Source organism: Sciurus carolinensis, chromosome 1 (assembly GCF_902686445.1).
Source record: "Sciurus carolinensis chromosome 1, mSciCar1.2, whole genome shotgun sequence".
NCBI classification, from domain to species: Eukaryota; Metazoa; Chordata; class Mammalia; order Rodentia; family Sciuridae; genus Sciurus; species Sciurus carolinensis.
In genome coordinates, this window is record NC_062213.1 from 158,724,075 (window position 1) to 158,741,871 (window position 17,797).

General features: G+C 33.3%; 1 protein-coding gene and 1 pseudogene across 8 annotated transcripts in view; both read left to right on the forward strand.

Annotated features, from left to right (window-relative positions):
* Window positions 1–17,797, forward strand: part of Dock7 (dedicator of cytokinesis 7) — a 226,457-nt gene that overhangs the window by 205,600 nt on the left and 3,060 nt on the right. For 5 of the 8 annotated variants that reach the window (XM_047552901.1, XM_047552908.1, XM_047552860.1 and 2 more), the window contains 5 exons: window positions 1,525–1,650; window positions 3,158–3,247; window positions 3,365–3,601; window positions 4,198–4,341; window positions 5,610–5,716. In XM_047552901.1, coding sequence (XP_047408857.1) covers window positions 1,525–1,650; window positions 3,158–3,247; window positions 3,365–3,601; window positions 4,198–4,341; window positions 5,610–5,716 — 704 coding nt within the window. Of the gene's footprint in view, window positions 1–1,515; window positions 1,651–3,157; window positions 3,248–3,364; window positions 3,602–4,197; window positions 4,342–5,609; window positions 5,717–17,797 lie in introns of all 8 variants that reach the window. The other 3 variants (XM_047552916.1, XM_047552869.1, XM_047552890.1) reach the window with 1 other exon arrangement.
* On the forward strand, window positions 11,098–12,185 carry LOC124990236 (centrosomal protein of 83 kDa-like; annotated as a pseudogene).

Consider the following 17,797-nt stretch of genomic DNA (forward strand, 5'->3'; position numbering starts at 1 on the left):
CAAAGTGCTGCCTTTTCTTGATTTTGTCAAATTACTATTATTATATTGTTCCTTTGACTTACTAATGATTTTAATCAAATTTTTTTTTTTTATTTTTTGGGGGGTTAGGTCTATTTTTTTACTTGTTCTTTTTAGATGTACATGGCAGTAGAGTGTATTTTGGCATTTTATACATATATGGAGTATAACTTATTCTAATGAGGATCCTATTCTTGCGGTTGTACATGATGCAGAGTTACCCTGGTTGTGTATTCAAATACGAGGATAGAAAAAGTTATGTCCGATTAATTCTACTGCCCTTCCTACAGAATTTTGTTTTAATTCCTTTACTATACCTGGAGATTTTATTTGCTATGGAAGTCAGTTAATATTATGTCTATTAAATTTTGAAATAAAGTAACTGCAAAGAGATATTTTTGAATTAGAAACCTCAAGTTTCTTTAGCTCCAAAAACATTTATCTTTGCAGGTATACTTATTTTGAATAAAGATATAGGGTATTTTAAGTCATTATACTCTCCTCTCTCTTGGTTTGTGAAACTGGTAAATTAAGTGTCAGAGTATCCTGTTTTTCTTATTACCCATAACATTTGTAACTTATTTATAAACACTGGTTTTTCCTGTATAGGAGAAATAAATATAAATTAAGCTGAAAGAGAATTCAGAGGAGTTTAAATATTTAATGTGTAGTTGTGTATATAGGAGCTGCCACAAAATCCTTCAGAAATAGCTTTGTCTTAATTGTAAAAATTACATGGAAAGCTTCCAAATATTTGTCTTTATTGAAAGAATTTGTCTTTAAATGTGCTTGTGTAGAGACATCAATATATGATTAATGCATGCAGTGAGTAGTTTGGGTGCTTTAGAATAACCTCATCTCAAAAAAAATTTAGTGTCTTTCATTCACAGATTTTCTTTCTATTTCATCTTTAGTTACTCTTCCACATATAAAAATTTTTATCAATGGAGGGATATTGATAGTAGATTTTTTGCTTTAGTGCTTCTTGAGATTCTTGGCATTTTACTGACCACTCTACAACAGATGCTATACTTGGCTCCTAACTTTTCTCATTTTTATACATGTAAAGAGCTACATAAAGGATAGTGCTAATTTAAAAATATGTTAGTGTTGTTTTTCAATGTAGCTTTAGTATACTCAAATAATAGGACAGTTAAAACACAGTTCATGCTATACCAAGCATCTTTTCTTGCAATAAGGATTTATTTTGATTATATGGACTTCAAAAAACAAATCAATGTGATAGTTTGAACAAATTCTGAAAAAACATACCATATGTGATTTAGTCCATTGGTAAATGCCCTGTTTGTCTAATTTTTGTGAGGAAAAAAATGAAAAAAAAACTGTTTTACCTTCATTTGAAACATAATAAAAATATTTTAATTTTTAATTAAACTTATTTTTCAATGTTTTGGAAATTTTACACTATAGTAATCTAAGCAGAATGTGAAAAAACAAAAAGATTATATTAAAGTTTCTTCATTTTCCTAAACCTAGGATGGTAAGCGGATGTTTGGCACCTATTTTCGTGTTGGTTTTTATGGAACCAAGTTCGGGGATTTGGATGAACAGGAATTTGTTTACAAGGAGCCTGCAATAACCAAACTTGCAGAGATATCTCACAGATTGGAGGTGAATGCTGTGGTGGTTCATAAAATGTCATCTTTAGTTTGTATTCTTAATCTATTTTCTGATCCAGATTTAATCACTGAATAAGCCAGCTTCTGCCAAAAAAGCACTCCTATGGAGTATAAGGATTTTTAATATTTTCAAATCCTTCAAATTTTTTATGGCAACAGTAAAACAATATTATTAACCTTTTTTTGAAGCTCCATTTTCACACATATTTTAGAAACTCTATATCCTTTGGAATTGCCATGACCTATGGAGAAATGTATGGATTATCCACATTTTGTGCAAAAAGACAAGAAGTTAAGTAGCATCAGATAGTGGAACTAGAAGCAGAACCGCAGGAAATTTCTGACCCAAGTGTGTTATCTCTTGACTTAATCTATTTTCAGTGGCACATCTTTAGAATTTAAATGCCTGAAATCACACTTCGAAAACACCTAATAGAATCTTTTCATCTTTATAATTTTTTCCTCACCACAGATGATTGATTTCATATTTGTTCAGCTAATCCATCTTTTTAGTTAAAAATTATTCTTTCTCACCTTTCTGTAGTCTTACTACTCAAAATGTGGTCCATAGACTAGAAGCTTTAGCTTCATCTGTGACATTATCTTAACTGCAGAATCTCAGACTCCACCACAGATTTTCTGATTTAAAATCTGCATTTTAACAAGATCCCCAGGTGATCTGTGCTCACGGAAGAGTTTGAGAAGAGGAACTTTAGGATTTATTTTATAGATGATGCTGCACCTCCTACATCTTGCTCCCCACCTCCCAATTCCTGGGGATTGAACCTAGAGCCTAACTCATGATAGGCAAGCATTCTGCTGAACTACACACCCCCAGCCCTGATGCTAATTCTTCAGTGTTACATTGTTACTGGTGACTGCTGGCTGGACTTTCATAAACTGGCTCAAACTGTGACTTTTTAAATTTTTTAAGAACTAGGTCAGTCTTGGAAAATATTGATTTCCAAGCTTAATCATAAAAATTATCTTTGGGGTAGGGGTAGGAGTGTCTTTGCCCATTCAGATTTAGTTTTCCCGTTCAAATAGCTCTATCCATTACCCATGCTGCTTCCATCATGTGGAAAAGTCACTTTTCTTGACCCCAGTGTTACTTTTTCAAAATCTAAATCTAAAAACTTCAACAGGTCAGCATTTTTATTTGAAAAATTATGGAATGCTACTTTAAATCATTCATAAAAATAAGTGCTCATTAATTAATCCATAGCACGCAAGAAATCAGGCCTAAACAAGTTCACTAAAAGTAAGATCCTATACATCAAAGATAATGAGTTTCTTTTGTCCTTTTGCACTGCATTCCCTTTTTATTTCCACAAGAACCCCTTGTGGAATCTTATTGGAAAAGATTGTTATTTTTCTGTTATTTGTGTTAAAGTACATGGATGGGAATATTAAGTAAATATTTTAAAAGCAATTATTTTGTGACAATTAACTTACTAAATCCCTTGATTTTGCTCAGGAATTCTCTTTTTTTATTGTAGGGATTTTATGGAGAAAGATTTGGAGAAGATGTGGTCGAAGTAATCAAGGACTCTAATCCTGTAGACAAGTGTAAATTAGATCCTAACAAGGTATGATTGATTAGACTATAATCATATGTGGGCTTGTCTTTGATATCCTCTATGCAATTTTGTTTGATATACTAAATTATTTAGCAGTGAGGAAATGCGGACTTTTTCCTTTCCTAGGCCTACATTCAAATTACCTACGTGGAACCATACTTTGACACGTATGAGATGAAGGACAGAATCACATATTTTGATAAAAATTATAATCTTCGCCGTTTTATGTACTGTACACCCTTCACTTTAGATGGTCGAGCCCATGGAGAACTTCATGAACAATTCAAACGGAAGACCATTCTAACCACTTCTCATGCATTTCCTTATATTAAAACAAGAGTCAATGTCACTCACAAAGAAGAGGTAAGTCCATAAATGGGGAAAATATTGAGTGAAAGATCGTCTAGCCATGTCATAACAATATGGATGCAACAGAAGATGTGTACCATCCCTCGAATAGTATTAACACACTAGAACTTCACCCATTTTCGAGTCTTTATTTTTGCCATTTTTTTGTTTTGTTTTGTTTTTTGGTACCTGGGATTGAACTCAGGTGCACATGACCACTGAGCCACATCCCCAGCCCGTTTTTATATTTTATTTAAAGACAGGATCTCACTGAGTTGCTTAGCACCTCGCTGTTGTTGAGACTGGCTTTGAACTTGCGATCCTCCTGCCTCAGCCTCCTGAGCCAACTGGGATTACAAGCATGTGCTACCCTGGTTGGCCATTTTTGCCTTTTTTATTAAGTCTCTAATTCATCTTCAGTTTATGCTTTAAAAACTTTTTTTGTTTCTTTTTCTTTTTCTTTTTTAAGTTCAGGGATTTAAGTTTGGAACTCCACTATTACATGAAATTTTACAATTGGTCCACTTTTTTTCTAATTTTAATTGGTTATATGAAGCTCATTAAATAGTTTTTGATCAGTACACTGACCTGACAATTGCTGTTTTACTCAGATCATCTTAACACCGATTGAAGTTGCTATAGAAGACATGCAGAAGAAGACACAGGAGTTAGCATTTGCAACACATCAGGATCCAGCAGACCCCAAGATGCTTCAGATGGTACTTCAGGGATCTGTTGGCACAACAGTGAATCAGGTTAGTACTTTTTGCTACTACTGTGTGCTTTAAGTTATAAGTATGACTTAGATTAATTTCATTATTTTTCAAAATCACCAGTATATGCTGAATCAAGTGAAAAGGATGTGTGTTGGAAATGATTGCAAAAGATATTAAACTATAAATGAAGACATATTGCAAAGCACAAGTTGTTTAGTATAATCTCAGTTGTTGTTTTCATACCTGCCTTTTCTACTATATTATTCTGCCATTCTTACAAACTCTGTTAAGAAGGAATTGAGTCACTTAAAATGCCTTTCTTTAAAACACTTGTACTGAAAGAATGTTATCTAAAAAGTAGGGCTCATTTTCAGAGCTGTATACAGGTGCACATGTAATCTTTACCATCTTAGATTCTTGCTGATATTGTCTTCTCCAGATCTCCTTGATAGTGGGTTCTGGGGATTAAATGATATGGAATCACTTTGTATAATTTTATATAAAAATAATTATAATCTTAATAATACAAGAATACAAGATATGATGGTTGTTTTGTCATATGCTCTTTAGAAGCCATCCCCATTATTTCCTTATAGTTGGTGTGCTCAGATTTCTTGCTAGTAATGATTTTAATCATCACCCAATCTTAAGAATAGAAAAATTTCAAAAAACTTAAGTTTGGAACTTCACTATTACATGAAATTTTACAATTGGTCCACTTTTTTTCAGATTTTAAATAATATGTTTTTACTTTTTGTATTAAAGGAATAAAGCCAAAGTACTGTACTGAAACTTAAATAAACACTAAAAGGCTTTTATTCCCCCCAAATATACATGATTTTGAGGTTTTTACCTCCAAGTGATCTAACTTATTCACAAAGGATTATCTTATTTAACTTCCAGTGTCAGGAATACCTTTGGAATGCTGAGGGAAGCTTAGCAAAATTATATCTAATAATCAGTGGATTGGGAGATGTAGTAGCTTGAGAACTTATACATGCAGGATCAATTAAAGAAAGAAAACTCAGGGCTAACTGCATCAATCAACACATTAGTCCTTGAGCTCCTACCCTGTTTCTTTGTATAATGAACTAAAAAGTCTAATTGTAGTAGGCAAGAATGTAGGTATGAAATTAAGGAAATCTGAAACAAAATCTGTCTCTGAAGAATTTTAATAAAGGCATAAACACATATGCACTAAGCTTAAGTGGACCATTCTCAGTGCTCAAATAATTTGGATTAATTCTGTCTCTGTGATTTTAAAGAAGAGAAAAACTCCCTTGCTGTTTTATTTTCTTATTTTGCAGGGGCCTCTGGAAGTTGCTCAGGTTTTCCTATCTGAAATACCCAGTGACCCAAAGCTGTTCAGACATCATAATAAACTGCGACTCTGCTTTAAAGATTTTACTAAAAGGTATTCAAGGCTTCTTGTATGAAGATCTTCAAATTGAGAATGTCCAATGCCACATTTTGACATAAGGGTCTTAACTATTAAAAAGAGAAAAAATATAGGGAAGTGGTTCATGGATAAACAATCCATGTAGAATTTACTGTTCTTTAATAGTGTATATTCCTCCTACATCTATACTCTATAAAACCATAGTTTTATATTTTACAGATTGGAGAAACCAAGGCTCAGGAAATTTTTTAACTTGAAACTATTATTAAACTAACTTGAAAGCTACTGTTTAGTATGAATCTTCAGTATGTGAATATCTTCTTCCCTTCCCTTAGGGAAGTTAAAACAAGAAACTTGGAAGACAAAAATTTGTGTTTACATCCTGATTTTATCGGTGTATATTCTTTTCTGGATCACTTAACTTACCTCTATGATCCTCAGTCTTTCAAAAAAATCTACAAAGAAAGAATGATACCTAACTCTCATAGGGAGGTTTTACAAATTCAGTGAAATATTACATAGGTGTATTAGAAGTCCCTAAACCCACCCCTCAGTTTCAGTGATTTGCCAGGGGAACTCTTAGCATAGTTGTACTGGTGGCAGTGATTTATTGCACTGAAAAGATACAAAGTAATGTCAGCAAAGGGAGAAAGTACATATGGTAAAGCCTACAGGAAACCAAGTATAGACTTCAAAGGGTCTTCAACTGGTGGAGTCACATAAGGTATGCCTAATTCCTCTGCAATGAGTTGTGACAGCATGCGTGAAATATTGTCTACAAAGGAACCCCATTAGACACACTGCCAGATGTTTTTATTAAGAGCTATACTCTGTCCCTGATTGTGTACCAAAATTCCAGACTCCCAGAAGTAAAACAGATTTTCAACATAAACCATACTGTTTGTATGAACAATTTTGGCACAGTGAGCCAGTTTTATCTTCTGGGAATAATGAGAATCCTCCTGAAATCCAAATTCTCAGAGGCTAATAGAGGGCCAGTTTTGTAATCAGGTCTTTCTAAGGACAACAGTTTCAGCCATGCAGTCTTAACTCTCTGCACAAATAAAATCTTTGTAGGCTAATACTTGGTACATAATAAATAGATAGTTGTAAATATTGAATTTTGAAATAATAGGGAAAAATAGTCATTTATCAACTTGATAATTCCTGCTTTATTAACACTGTGATCACAGAAGAGGGAACAATTAAATGAGATTTTAGAGTATGATTTTTTAACTTAAATTTATTTTTAACTGATACATAAAAAATTAAAATTATACATATCTGTGGGATACTATGTGATGTTTGGGTACATGTATACATTGTATAATGTTGCCAGGATAAACTTACTCAGGGCATCAGTTTCCTCAAGTATTTGTCATCATTTCTTCATGGTGAAAACAGTCAAAATCCTTTCTTCTGACTTTTTGAAGTATACAGCACATTAACATTATCTGTAGTCACCCTACTGTGCAATAGCACACCAGAACTTCTTACTCCTATCTAACTATAACTTAGTACCCTTTGATCAATCTCTCCCTGTCCAGCCCTCCCCCGTCTTCTCCCCAACCTCTGGTAGCTATCATTCTACTCTCAACTTCTATGAGATCAACATTTTTAGATTGCACATAAATGAGATCACGTGGTACTTGTCCTTCTCTGCCTAACTTATTTTGCTTAATGTAATTATTTCCACTTTGATCCAAGTTGTCACAATTCTTTGTTATGGCTAAATAGCATTCTATTGTGTATATGTGTACCACATTTTCTTTCTCTGTCAGTTGGTGGACAGTTACATTGTTTCCATCTCTCAGATATTGTAAATAGTGCTGCAGTGAACAGGAAAGTGCAGATGTCTCTTTGACAAACTTATTTCATTTCCTTTGGATATGTATTCAGTAACAAGATTTCTGAATCATATGATACTTCTATTTTTAATTTTTTTAAAGACCAATCATATAGTTTTCTTTAAAGGCTTAAATAATTTCCATTCCTACCAACAGTGCAAGAGTTCCCTTTTCTCCATATCCTTGCCAGCACTTGTTATCTTTTGTCTTTTCAATGATAGCCATTCTTACCAGGATAAGATAATATCTCATTTTGGTCTCAATTTGCATTTCCTTATAGATTAATAATATTAAACATTTTTTCATGTATTTATTTATTGGCCATATTTTTTATATTTTTTGAGACAAGTATTTAGGTCTGTTGCCCATCTTTAAATCAGGTTTGTTTGTTTGCTACTGAATTTTTTAATTTCTTACATATTCTGGATATTAATTCCATGTCAGATGTATAGTTTGCAAATATTCCCTTCCATTCTGCAGGTTGTCTCTTCACTCTGTTGATTGTTTCTTTTACTGCGCAGAAGCTTTTGAGTTTGATATTAATTCTGTAATATGACTATTAAGGTAGATGGCCTCATAGGATTGATTAAAGGAACAGATGACCTGTTGATAAAGAAACGTGTTTGCCACTATAGAATTGACTGATTTCTAGCATTAATTTTATTATTTTGGAGGTTTAATACAACATTAACAACAACAAAAAAAATTCTGCTGTCTTTGCGAGCAAGGCATTCATGGAACAATACATACTTCATTAAGACATAGACATTTAGTAAGAGATACCTTTTTTGCTTGCTGTTGTTTTGGAATATTTTAACACATCTATAATTTTAAATATATGTTTTTTGTATATATATTTACTTTGGAGTAATGAATTCCTGTAGTCAACAGATCTCCTTAAGTGTTATTTTGACTGTTGAGGAAGTTTTCTATTTGTAAATTTTAAAAAAGGCAAAAAGTAGAAAAACAAAACTACAAATAGACTTTACAAAGAAGTTATGGCCAAAACCACATTTTTTCCATGTTGCCACTGATTTTTATGCCAATATACATATATATATTTTACCATAATTAAGTCGTGATATACATATAATCTTAAATTCTTATTCTTCAATTAAAGTTAATACAGTTATTCTAATGGCTATATTATTTCCTCAAATTAATTTAATTTTATATACTCTTTTTTTTTTTTTTTTTTTGGTACCAGGGATTGTATTCAGGCACTTAACCACTGAGTCCTTATTTAGAGACAGGGTCTCACTGAGTTGCACAGGACCTCACTAAGTTGCTGAGGCTGACTTTGAACTCATGATCCTCCTGCCTCAGCCTCCTGAGTTGTTGGGATTATAGGCATGTGCCCCTGTGCCTGGCATATGTTCCTATTTTTTTAAGTTTTCATGTTGAATGTGGAATAGTTTATACCACAAAGGATCTTTTTTGTTGATATTGTTGAATTAAAATTTCTTTTTCTGTTTTGAACCCAGGGGCATTCAGGAGACAGAGTCTCACTAAGTTGCTTAGGGCCTCACTAAATTGCTGAGACATCCTCTGCATCAGCCCCCTGAGTCGCTGGGATTACAGATGGACACCACCTCACCTGGCTGAATTAAAATTTCTATCATGGTTTTCCAGTTTAAATTCCAGTTTTTCTGCCTTCCTCCCATATAAGTCAGACAAATTAGTTAACCCCTTTGTCTTAATTTCCTTCTTTTAAAACAGGGGTAGAGAACCTACCTCTGAGAATTAAGAGAATTAAATGTATGAGTAAAAATAAAATGCTTCAAAAAATTTCTAATCATGGAATTACTAAGCCAAAATACATGAACATTTTTATTGGCACTTAACATATAGTATGTTTCAAAAAGTTTCTCAGTATTAACAGTGCCAAGAGAGCAAGTGTGCTAGCCTTGGCATACCTTGCTTTAATTTATGCTATATAAATGCAGCATCTTTAGTTAATCAATTTTAAATGGTACTTTAGTTCTCTTCATTACTAAAACAACAAACATTTTTCTGTGTGTTAACTTTTTATGTTTTTGGGTTTTGTCTTTTAAAACTTTCTTCATTAAATATTGAATAGATTAGAAATAATACTTATAACATTTGCTGTTAAAGAATAGTAAGAACCAGGCATGGTGGGGCACACCTGTAATCCTCGTGGTTTGGAATGCTGAGGTAGGAGAATCATGAATTCAAAGCCAACCTCAGCAACTTAGTGAGGCCCTAAGCAACTCAGTGAGGCCCTGTCTCTAAATAAAATACAAAATAGGGCTGGGAATGTGACCCAGTGGTTAAGCATTCCTGGGTTCAATTCCTAGTTTTCAAAAAAAAAAAAAAAAGTAATTTACCAACTTAAGATATGAGCATTATTTGAGATCCCTTCCCCAGGTAGCCTTCTCTGACTTATCTCCCTCCCTGCCTTTGGAGGTGACCAGCATCCTGAATTTTCTCATTTTATAATTTGTTCTCTTGTTTTAACAAAATGAATAGTTTTATCAAAAATGACTATATCTCTAAATAACATATTATTTAGTTTTGCATCCTTTTAACTTTTTTCATTTTTTAGCACCCTTTTAACTTTATATAAATGTTCAATATGTATAGTCTTAATAACTTGGCTGTTTTCAGTTTTTGTGAGATATAAAATGTTGCTTTAATTTTTATATATTCCATTGTATGAATATATCATGATGTATTATTTTAATGAATATTTTGGTGGTTCCTGGTTGGTATGTTTTTGTTCTTTTGTGTTTTTAGTTACAAAGAGTGCTACTCAAATATCCCCATACCTATTTCTAGACATACATGTAAAAGAGATTTTCTAGAGTTTATACTTCAAAGTAGTGTTGATGTTTGATAGATCCATCTTCAACCAGTCAATGCCACATTTCCTCCAAAATATGTAAGTCCACATTTATCAGTAGTATGAAAGTTCATATTACTGTATATTCTCACCAATACTTGGTATTGTGTGTCATTTTAATTTTTCCAAATCTGGTGAATACGAAATGGGATGCAATTGTGGATTAAATTTGTACTTCCCTGATTACCAGAGAGGTTGAATTTCTTGTCAACTGCTCAGCAATTTCACTTTTCCTTTTCTGTAAAGTTATATGTCCATATCTGGCCACTTTTCTCTTAGATTCTTTTCCTTACTAGTTTCTTAGAGTATTCTGGGTGTGTAATAGTTTATCATTTTTAAATATCACAGATATCTACTCTGAATTTGGGACATGTTGCTTTTTTTTTAGTTTGTTCTTAAATTTGATGTGGTTAAGTGATTTAGTCTTTTCCTTTATGACTAGTACTTTGTGTGTTGTGTTGAAGAAATTATTTTCTTTGTAGTAATATTGTGCATTGACTTCTAAAAGCCAGAGGACGGGTAGTGGGTTGAGGGTGACATCTGGATCACCCCACACTCTCAAAGAGAAAGAGCAGGGCTTTTAGGGGCCCCCTCGGGGCTCTCCTGGGAGACTCAAGATTTCCCCAAGTTGGGAGCCCAAGGATCCGGCTCGACCGTCCTCCAGCTCTGCAGCCCACATGAGGGCCATGGAAACCTGTCCCAAGTTGGAGAGTTGGATCAGCTCCATAGTCCTCAGCCCCATAGCTTTCACCAACTATGAGTGGGTGCTCACATCCAGAAACCCTTTGTCAGTAAGTTTCAGGTGCATTGAGCTTGGACCTTGTGTGAGTCTGGTATAATTTGACCTCCTGAGATTCTGCCTCACCAAGAAATAAATGGGAAATGCTACTGAAAAAAAATACTAAAACAATAGGAAAGCCACAATTTATTTTTATGTGACTGTAAGCTTACTTACCAAGGTGGACAGTAATTCCAACACTTTTCTACCTGATGGAGTTCTGTATCTTGAGTTCCAAAAGATGTTTATTGATGAAAGGTTACAATGTAAGCATCATAAAACTACTTATCAGACTCTGAGAGTTGAACACACAGGGTATTAATTCCCCCAAAATTGTTACTGTTAAGAGCCCAAATACAACAGGAATTAGAAATGCCAATATTGACAGCATTTAGGGAATCTGGATGAAGGAGTGGAAGAGTGTAGAGCTGATGTAATAAGCTTTGCTTTGAACACACATTCTCACATCAGAATTTGAACACAAGAAGGAAGAATATATCCATATTTCAGAAAAAAAATACAAAATATGAATCAGAAATCACAAGACTAGGAAAAGATAAAAAATGGTCTAACCAGCTGTGCAGTACTGATCTCACAAGAGACAGCAAATTGAATGGAGCAACTTGTGCTAGGAAAAGTTCATTTGTCTCAGAAATTAAGTTTTAGAAGCTGAAGTAGCAGAATTAAGGGCCTTTCTGAAACAGAGAATTCTGGTACTCAGGTGAATACAGGTGCAATAGTTGGAGAAGATGCATGCTACAGTCAGACCCCTGGAAACTGAGAAACAATTAAGCTATAGGCTGAACATTTGGAAAAAGCTACAATCAAGCAAGGAACAAAATACCTTTTAAATCAGCAAATTGCCTAAAACTGTTAGCACAATAAAGACTGGGATAGATGCAAACTTCACAAAATAAATACATTGCCTAGTAAGGTTAAGCATTGAAACAAACTAGAATTAACAGAATCAAACTGGAATTAACAGAATCAAGCTAAGAGTGAGCTGAAAGAGAAAGGAATAAGATCAAAGTGAACTGAATGCATTACAGTGAAATTCTCAAATCAACTGTTGAATACCAGGGAGAGAGTGCTCTAGGTAGAGAAGGATCATGAATTAATATGTAAAATACAAGCTACCAAGGAAGAATATTGAAAATGCAGAGAAAAAAAAATGAAAATTCAGATCAGAAATAGCAAATCAGTAGTTTGCAGATCCATGTGACGTCACTGACACAGAAAGAGAATGACTTGCTGAATTTAAACCAAATGCTGAAGGAAAAGGTGGAGAAGAGATTAAAATATGAATGCTGAAGTTGAAGAAGTCAAATTGAAAAAGTGCAACTAGATGTTGAAAAGATATTGGAAGAAAAATAGATACAGTAGTTAGAAGAAAAGTATGAGCTTCATGAGAGAAGAAAAGTATAATCAAGCTAAAGTGAAACTAGAGTGAGCTGCAGTTGCTCAGAAAAAGAGAAAATCTCTTTATGAAAACAAATTGAAGAGACTGCAGGCGAAAGTGGAAGTCTGGAAGGCAAAGAGAATTAGAAAATCAGATGTTAAATAGACAAGATGTTTCACTTGAAGAATATACAAGGCTTCAACAGACTAAAGGACATACAGAAAAGACTGTTAGCACAATAAAGACAGGGATGGACGCAAACTTCACAAATCAGCTGTTTTATTCAGGAAGAAGTTTCACACAGGAACAGAGGATGCAGGGACGGGTGATGCCACTGGACCCACTTTCCTGGTAGAAAATGAGCCACAGAACAAAGAAAGGGACTAGGCTTATATAAGTTATACTGGGAGGTGATTTATTGGGCATGTCAGTTTGGGCACTCGGAGAGTTGAGTTGTTGGGTTGGGGGTCAGTGGCAGCACCCAGAGAGGAGTTATCTTGGAAGAGATTAGTGTTTCCTAGAGACTCATTCTAGGTTTGATGAACACTTTCTCCCCGCCTGTGGTCAGCATCTGAAAAGGATTTATCTTGAAAGAGATGAAAACTGTCAATGTTTGGCTTTCTTTTTCATTCCCTTTCCCAGGCCACACTATCTTGGGGTTTTTCATTTTCCATATCCAATAAAGACAATGAATTTTGCAGTCTATTTTTGGTTCCTAACCATGCCTCCAACAGTGTCTGTGGATCCTGTTAGTGTTCAGTCATCAGTCATGGTTCCAGGCATGGAACTGTCCTTTCTTCCTCATGAAGAGGAACAGCATTTAAAGGAACTCTCTCTACTAGAAAAACTGGGAACAACACTAAAGGAAACAACCAGAAGAACTTGGATCTCCTGAGGAATGATGTTCTTGGATAAAAGTCAGATAGATCAAAAGGGATAAAATAAAGAAAATAAAGTATGAAGTTTTAACACAGTGGCATTAATATGTTATTATTTTTGGCCAAAATATTTTCATCTTTTTTAAAAATTTGTTCTTTCTGGATATACATGACAGTAGAGTATATTTTGACATGTTATACATACACACATAGGATAACTTGTTCCATTTAGGATTCCATTTTTGTGGTTGTGTATGATATGGAGTTACATTGGTTGTGTATTCATATATAAGGATAGGAAAGATATGTCCAATTCATTCTACTTTTTTCTATTCTCATCCCCCCTCCCTTCCCTTCATTCCTCTTTGACTAATCCAGTGAGCTTCTAGCCTTCCCCTCCTAGCGTGGTGGGTTAGTGTCCGCATATCAGAGAGAACATTCTGCTTTTGGTTTTTTGGGGACTGACTTATTTCACTTAGCACGATATTCTCCAGTTACATCCATTTACCAGCAAATGCCATAATTTCATTCTTCTTTATGGCTGAGAGATATTCCATTGCATGTGTGTATAAATATATATAAATTTATATATATTTATGTGTGTGTGTGTGTGTGTGTGTGTGTGTGTGTGTGTGTATCACATTTTCTTTATCCATTTGTCTGTTGTAGGGCACCTAGGTTGGTTCCATAGCTTGGCTATTGTGAATTGAGCTGCTATAAACATTGAAGTGGGTCACTGTATTATGCTGATTTTAAGTCCTTTGGGTATAAACCGATCAGTGGGATAACTGGGTCAAATGGTGGTTCCATTCCAAGTTTTCTGAGGAATCTCCATACTGTTTTCCAGAGTCCCACCAGGAATGTATAAATGAACCTTTTTTCCCACATCCTTGCCAACATTTATTGTTTGTATTCTTGATAATTGTCATTCTGACAGAAGTGAGATGGAATCTCAGTATAGTTTTGATTAGCAGTTCTCTTAATTGCTAGAGATGTTGAACATTTTTTCATATATTTTTTTGACCATTCATATTTCTTCTGTGATGTGCCTTTCAGTTCCTTATTCCATTTATTGATTGACTTATTTGGTTTTTTGGTGTTAAGTTTTCTGAGTTTTTTGTGTATCCTGGAGATTAATGCTCTATCTGAGGTACTGGTAATAAAGATTTTCTCCCATTCTGTAGGCTCTCTGTTGGCCAGAATACTTTAATGTGTTTCAAGAAAAGATACTGGCTATGTGCTGCATTGCACAAGTAACAAGATTTTAAGATCATCCTAATGACAAAGCATTAAAACAAAGTTTCAAAGATACTTAAAATATATTGTGACAGCCCTTTGAGAACATAAAAATAAAAGGAACTAATTAGGGAATAAAGTTTTAAAATTAAGTTTTTTACTTTGTTGAATTTTGGCATATTGCCTGAAATATGCCCTTCTTGAATTAATTTTCCCTTATCTTTGAGGTGCTTGACATTATCAAGATTGGTAAATTTTTGGTTTATGATATACCTTTACTTTTCGGAAAAAAGATGACAATGTGAGAAGAGCATTAAAAAACCTGAACAGTGGGGCTGGGTTTGTGGCTCAGTAGCATGTGTGAGGTACTGGGTTCGAGTCTCAGCACCACATATAAATAAGTAAATAAAGGTCTATCAACATCTAAAAATATATATTAAAAAAATTGAAAAGTATCTGTATATGTTCATTGCAAAAAAACTACCTTTTCTAAAAGTTATTTACACATAATTTTTAAATAAATATTTTTCTACTAAAATTTTTAAAATTAATAAAAGCATGGTGGTATTTTTAAAATTAAAATACAGGATAAACAAAGGGTAAGCAAAAATTAACCTTTTTATTTTCTAAATAATTCATTTCTGATTTTTTTGGGGGGTGGGGTATGGTTCAAGGTAAGGATCGGTTGGATTTTTGTCCATACTTTTAACTGTTATGATCTCAGTACTATTTGTTTAATATGGTATCAGATTTCCTTTCCTCCATGGATATTCAGTTGCCCAGCATTACAATTTAAAAGATTATCTTTTCTCCATTGCTTTCAGTATCATCACAATTATAAATTAAGTGCCCATGTTTATATGTATCAGTTTCTAGGATCTTTATTCTCTTACATTACTCTCTCTTCCCTTGAGCCAATGTCATGCTAATGGTAGCAGCTCTAAAGTAAGTTTTGGTATCTCGTACAGCAGTTCCTCTCACCTCGTTTTGATCAAGGGGGCTTATTTAATATAAATTTTAAATTTTAGTATCAGTTTGTTCCTCCCTCCATGGAAAACAGCCTGAATGTATACATCAATTGGAAGAAAATTAACATCTTTATAAATGAGAGTCCATGAATATCAAGTATTTCTCCATTTACTTTCTTTTGAATAGTTTGAATGTTTTCTTAATGTTATTTAAAATTTCTATTTAGAGGCATTGTACATCTTTTGATTTGTCCTTTAGTACTTAATACTAATATGCTTTTGTTAATACCTTTCAAAATAATTTTATTTGCTGATATACAGAAATTCAGTTAAATTTTTTTTATATTTTACATGAGAACCTTATAAAACTCATGTTAATTTTAATAATCTATCTGTAGAATCTTTTTCTTATAGTGATAATTAGGGCCTCCAGTGCTACACTGAATAGGAATAGAGGACATCATTTTCTTACACCTCATTCAAAAAGAAATGTTTTCACCCTTGAATATAGTGTTTGCTGCAAGGTTTTTGTAGATATTTTAATCAGTTAATGTTTTAATTAGGTTTATTATGATGTTTTAAAATTTTCTTTCCAAATGCTTTTTCTGTATCTCCTTTAATCTTTTAGTGGTGTGAGTTACATTTATTGATTTCTTATTGCTAACCTTCCATTACAGATAAACCACTTGGTCATGGTGTATGTGCATGGGTGTTTTTCATAGAGAGGTAGAATATTTTCCTGTTATCTTTGCAGGTTTTGTAGTCATTCTTTTTTTAATTTTTAGTTTTAGATGGACACAGTACCTTTATTTTCTTTATTTATAAGAATTGAACCCAGTGCCTCACGCACCAGAGGCAAGTACTCTACCACTGAGCTACAACCCCAGCCTAGGTTTTGTAATCATTCTTATGGATAAGATTGAATAAGAATTTTTTCCTTAAAGTCTTTAGGTTTTGGTATCCTCTCTTTGAAAAGTAAGTTCAGAACTCCTCTCAGGAACAGTTATTTTTTTCCACTTTGGAAGCTTTGGGGTTTTTTTGTTTGTTTTGTTTTTTTAATATACTCTGGAGGAATTACATTACGTTGGAATTATTCGTCTCTAAGAGTGCTCAGTAGAACTTCCATATTAGGGCATTTTTGTGTATAGATTTGACACTGATTCAGTTTATTTGATGGTTTTAGGGTCATTCACATTTTTTTCTTAAATGATTATCTAGAAAAATCTTTTGTATTAAATTGAACATCATCCTTAAAGATTTTTTTAGACATCTGCTATTTTTTTTTCATATTCCATTTTAAATTTCTAGTAGGGGATATTTGAGCTTCCCTTATTTAAAGTTTAGTCTGATGTTTTGGTTTTTCAAATAACCAACTTTTTGGTGTTTGCTGTTTTTTTTTTGAGATGAGGTTCTTTTGGTTTTTTTTTTTTTTTTTTTTTTTTTGAAACGAGGTTCCTGGCTGGCTCTAATTCCTGTGCTCAAGCAATCCTACCCAGCACTTGGCTGCCAACTTTTCCAATTTTTGATACTCTGTCATACTTTCAAATTTTATTTCCTCCCTTATATTTAGTCTGTTCTTTGTAAGTTCTGATTCTTCAATTTTAGCCTTATTTTCTAATATAAGCATTTGAGACTATCTATTTTCCTCCAAGAATTTGCTTTAGCTGCATCCTGCAAGTATGGATATGTATATATTTTCTTTTTTTTTTATATATATTGTTTTTCAGTCATCTTTCTTCCTTTAATCAGGATCCAGAGGTTTTTCTTAGGTGTTTGAGTAAGTTAAAGGATTGTCATCAGATCTGTTCGTTGTAGAAAACATTTATTGGAACAGTTGACAAGCAGTGTAAAATGCCATTGGTGCCACATTGAGTATGATTACATTTCTTAAAGTTTCTAGTCTATTCTATGTGAAAAAGATGGCTTTAGATTTCTTTAAAAATATATAAATTTCAATTTAATGAAAACTGGAAGTGTTTATTAGAATTTAATGGAATTCAGCTATTATCTGTTCTTACCTCAAACTTAAAACATGAGGATTATTAACATTCAGCTGAAAAACTGAATGTCCTTATCTCAGTTAATACATGAATACATGTTGAATGTATATATGTATATATAGATGTG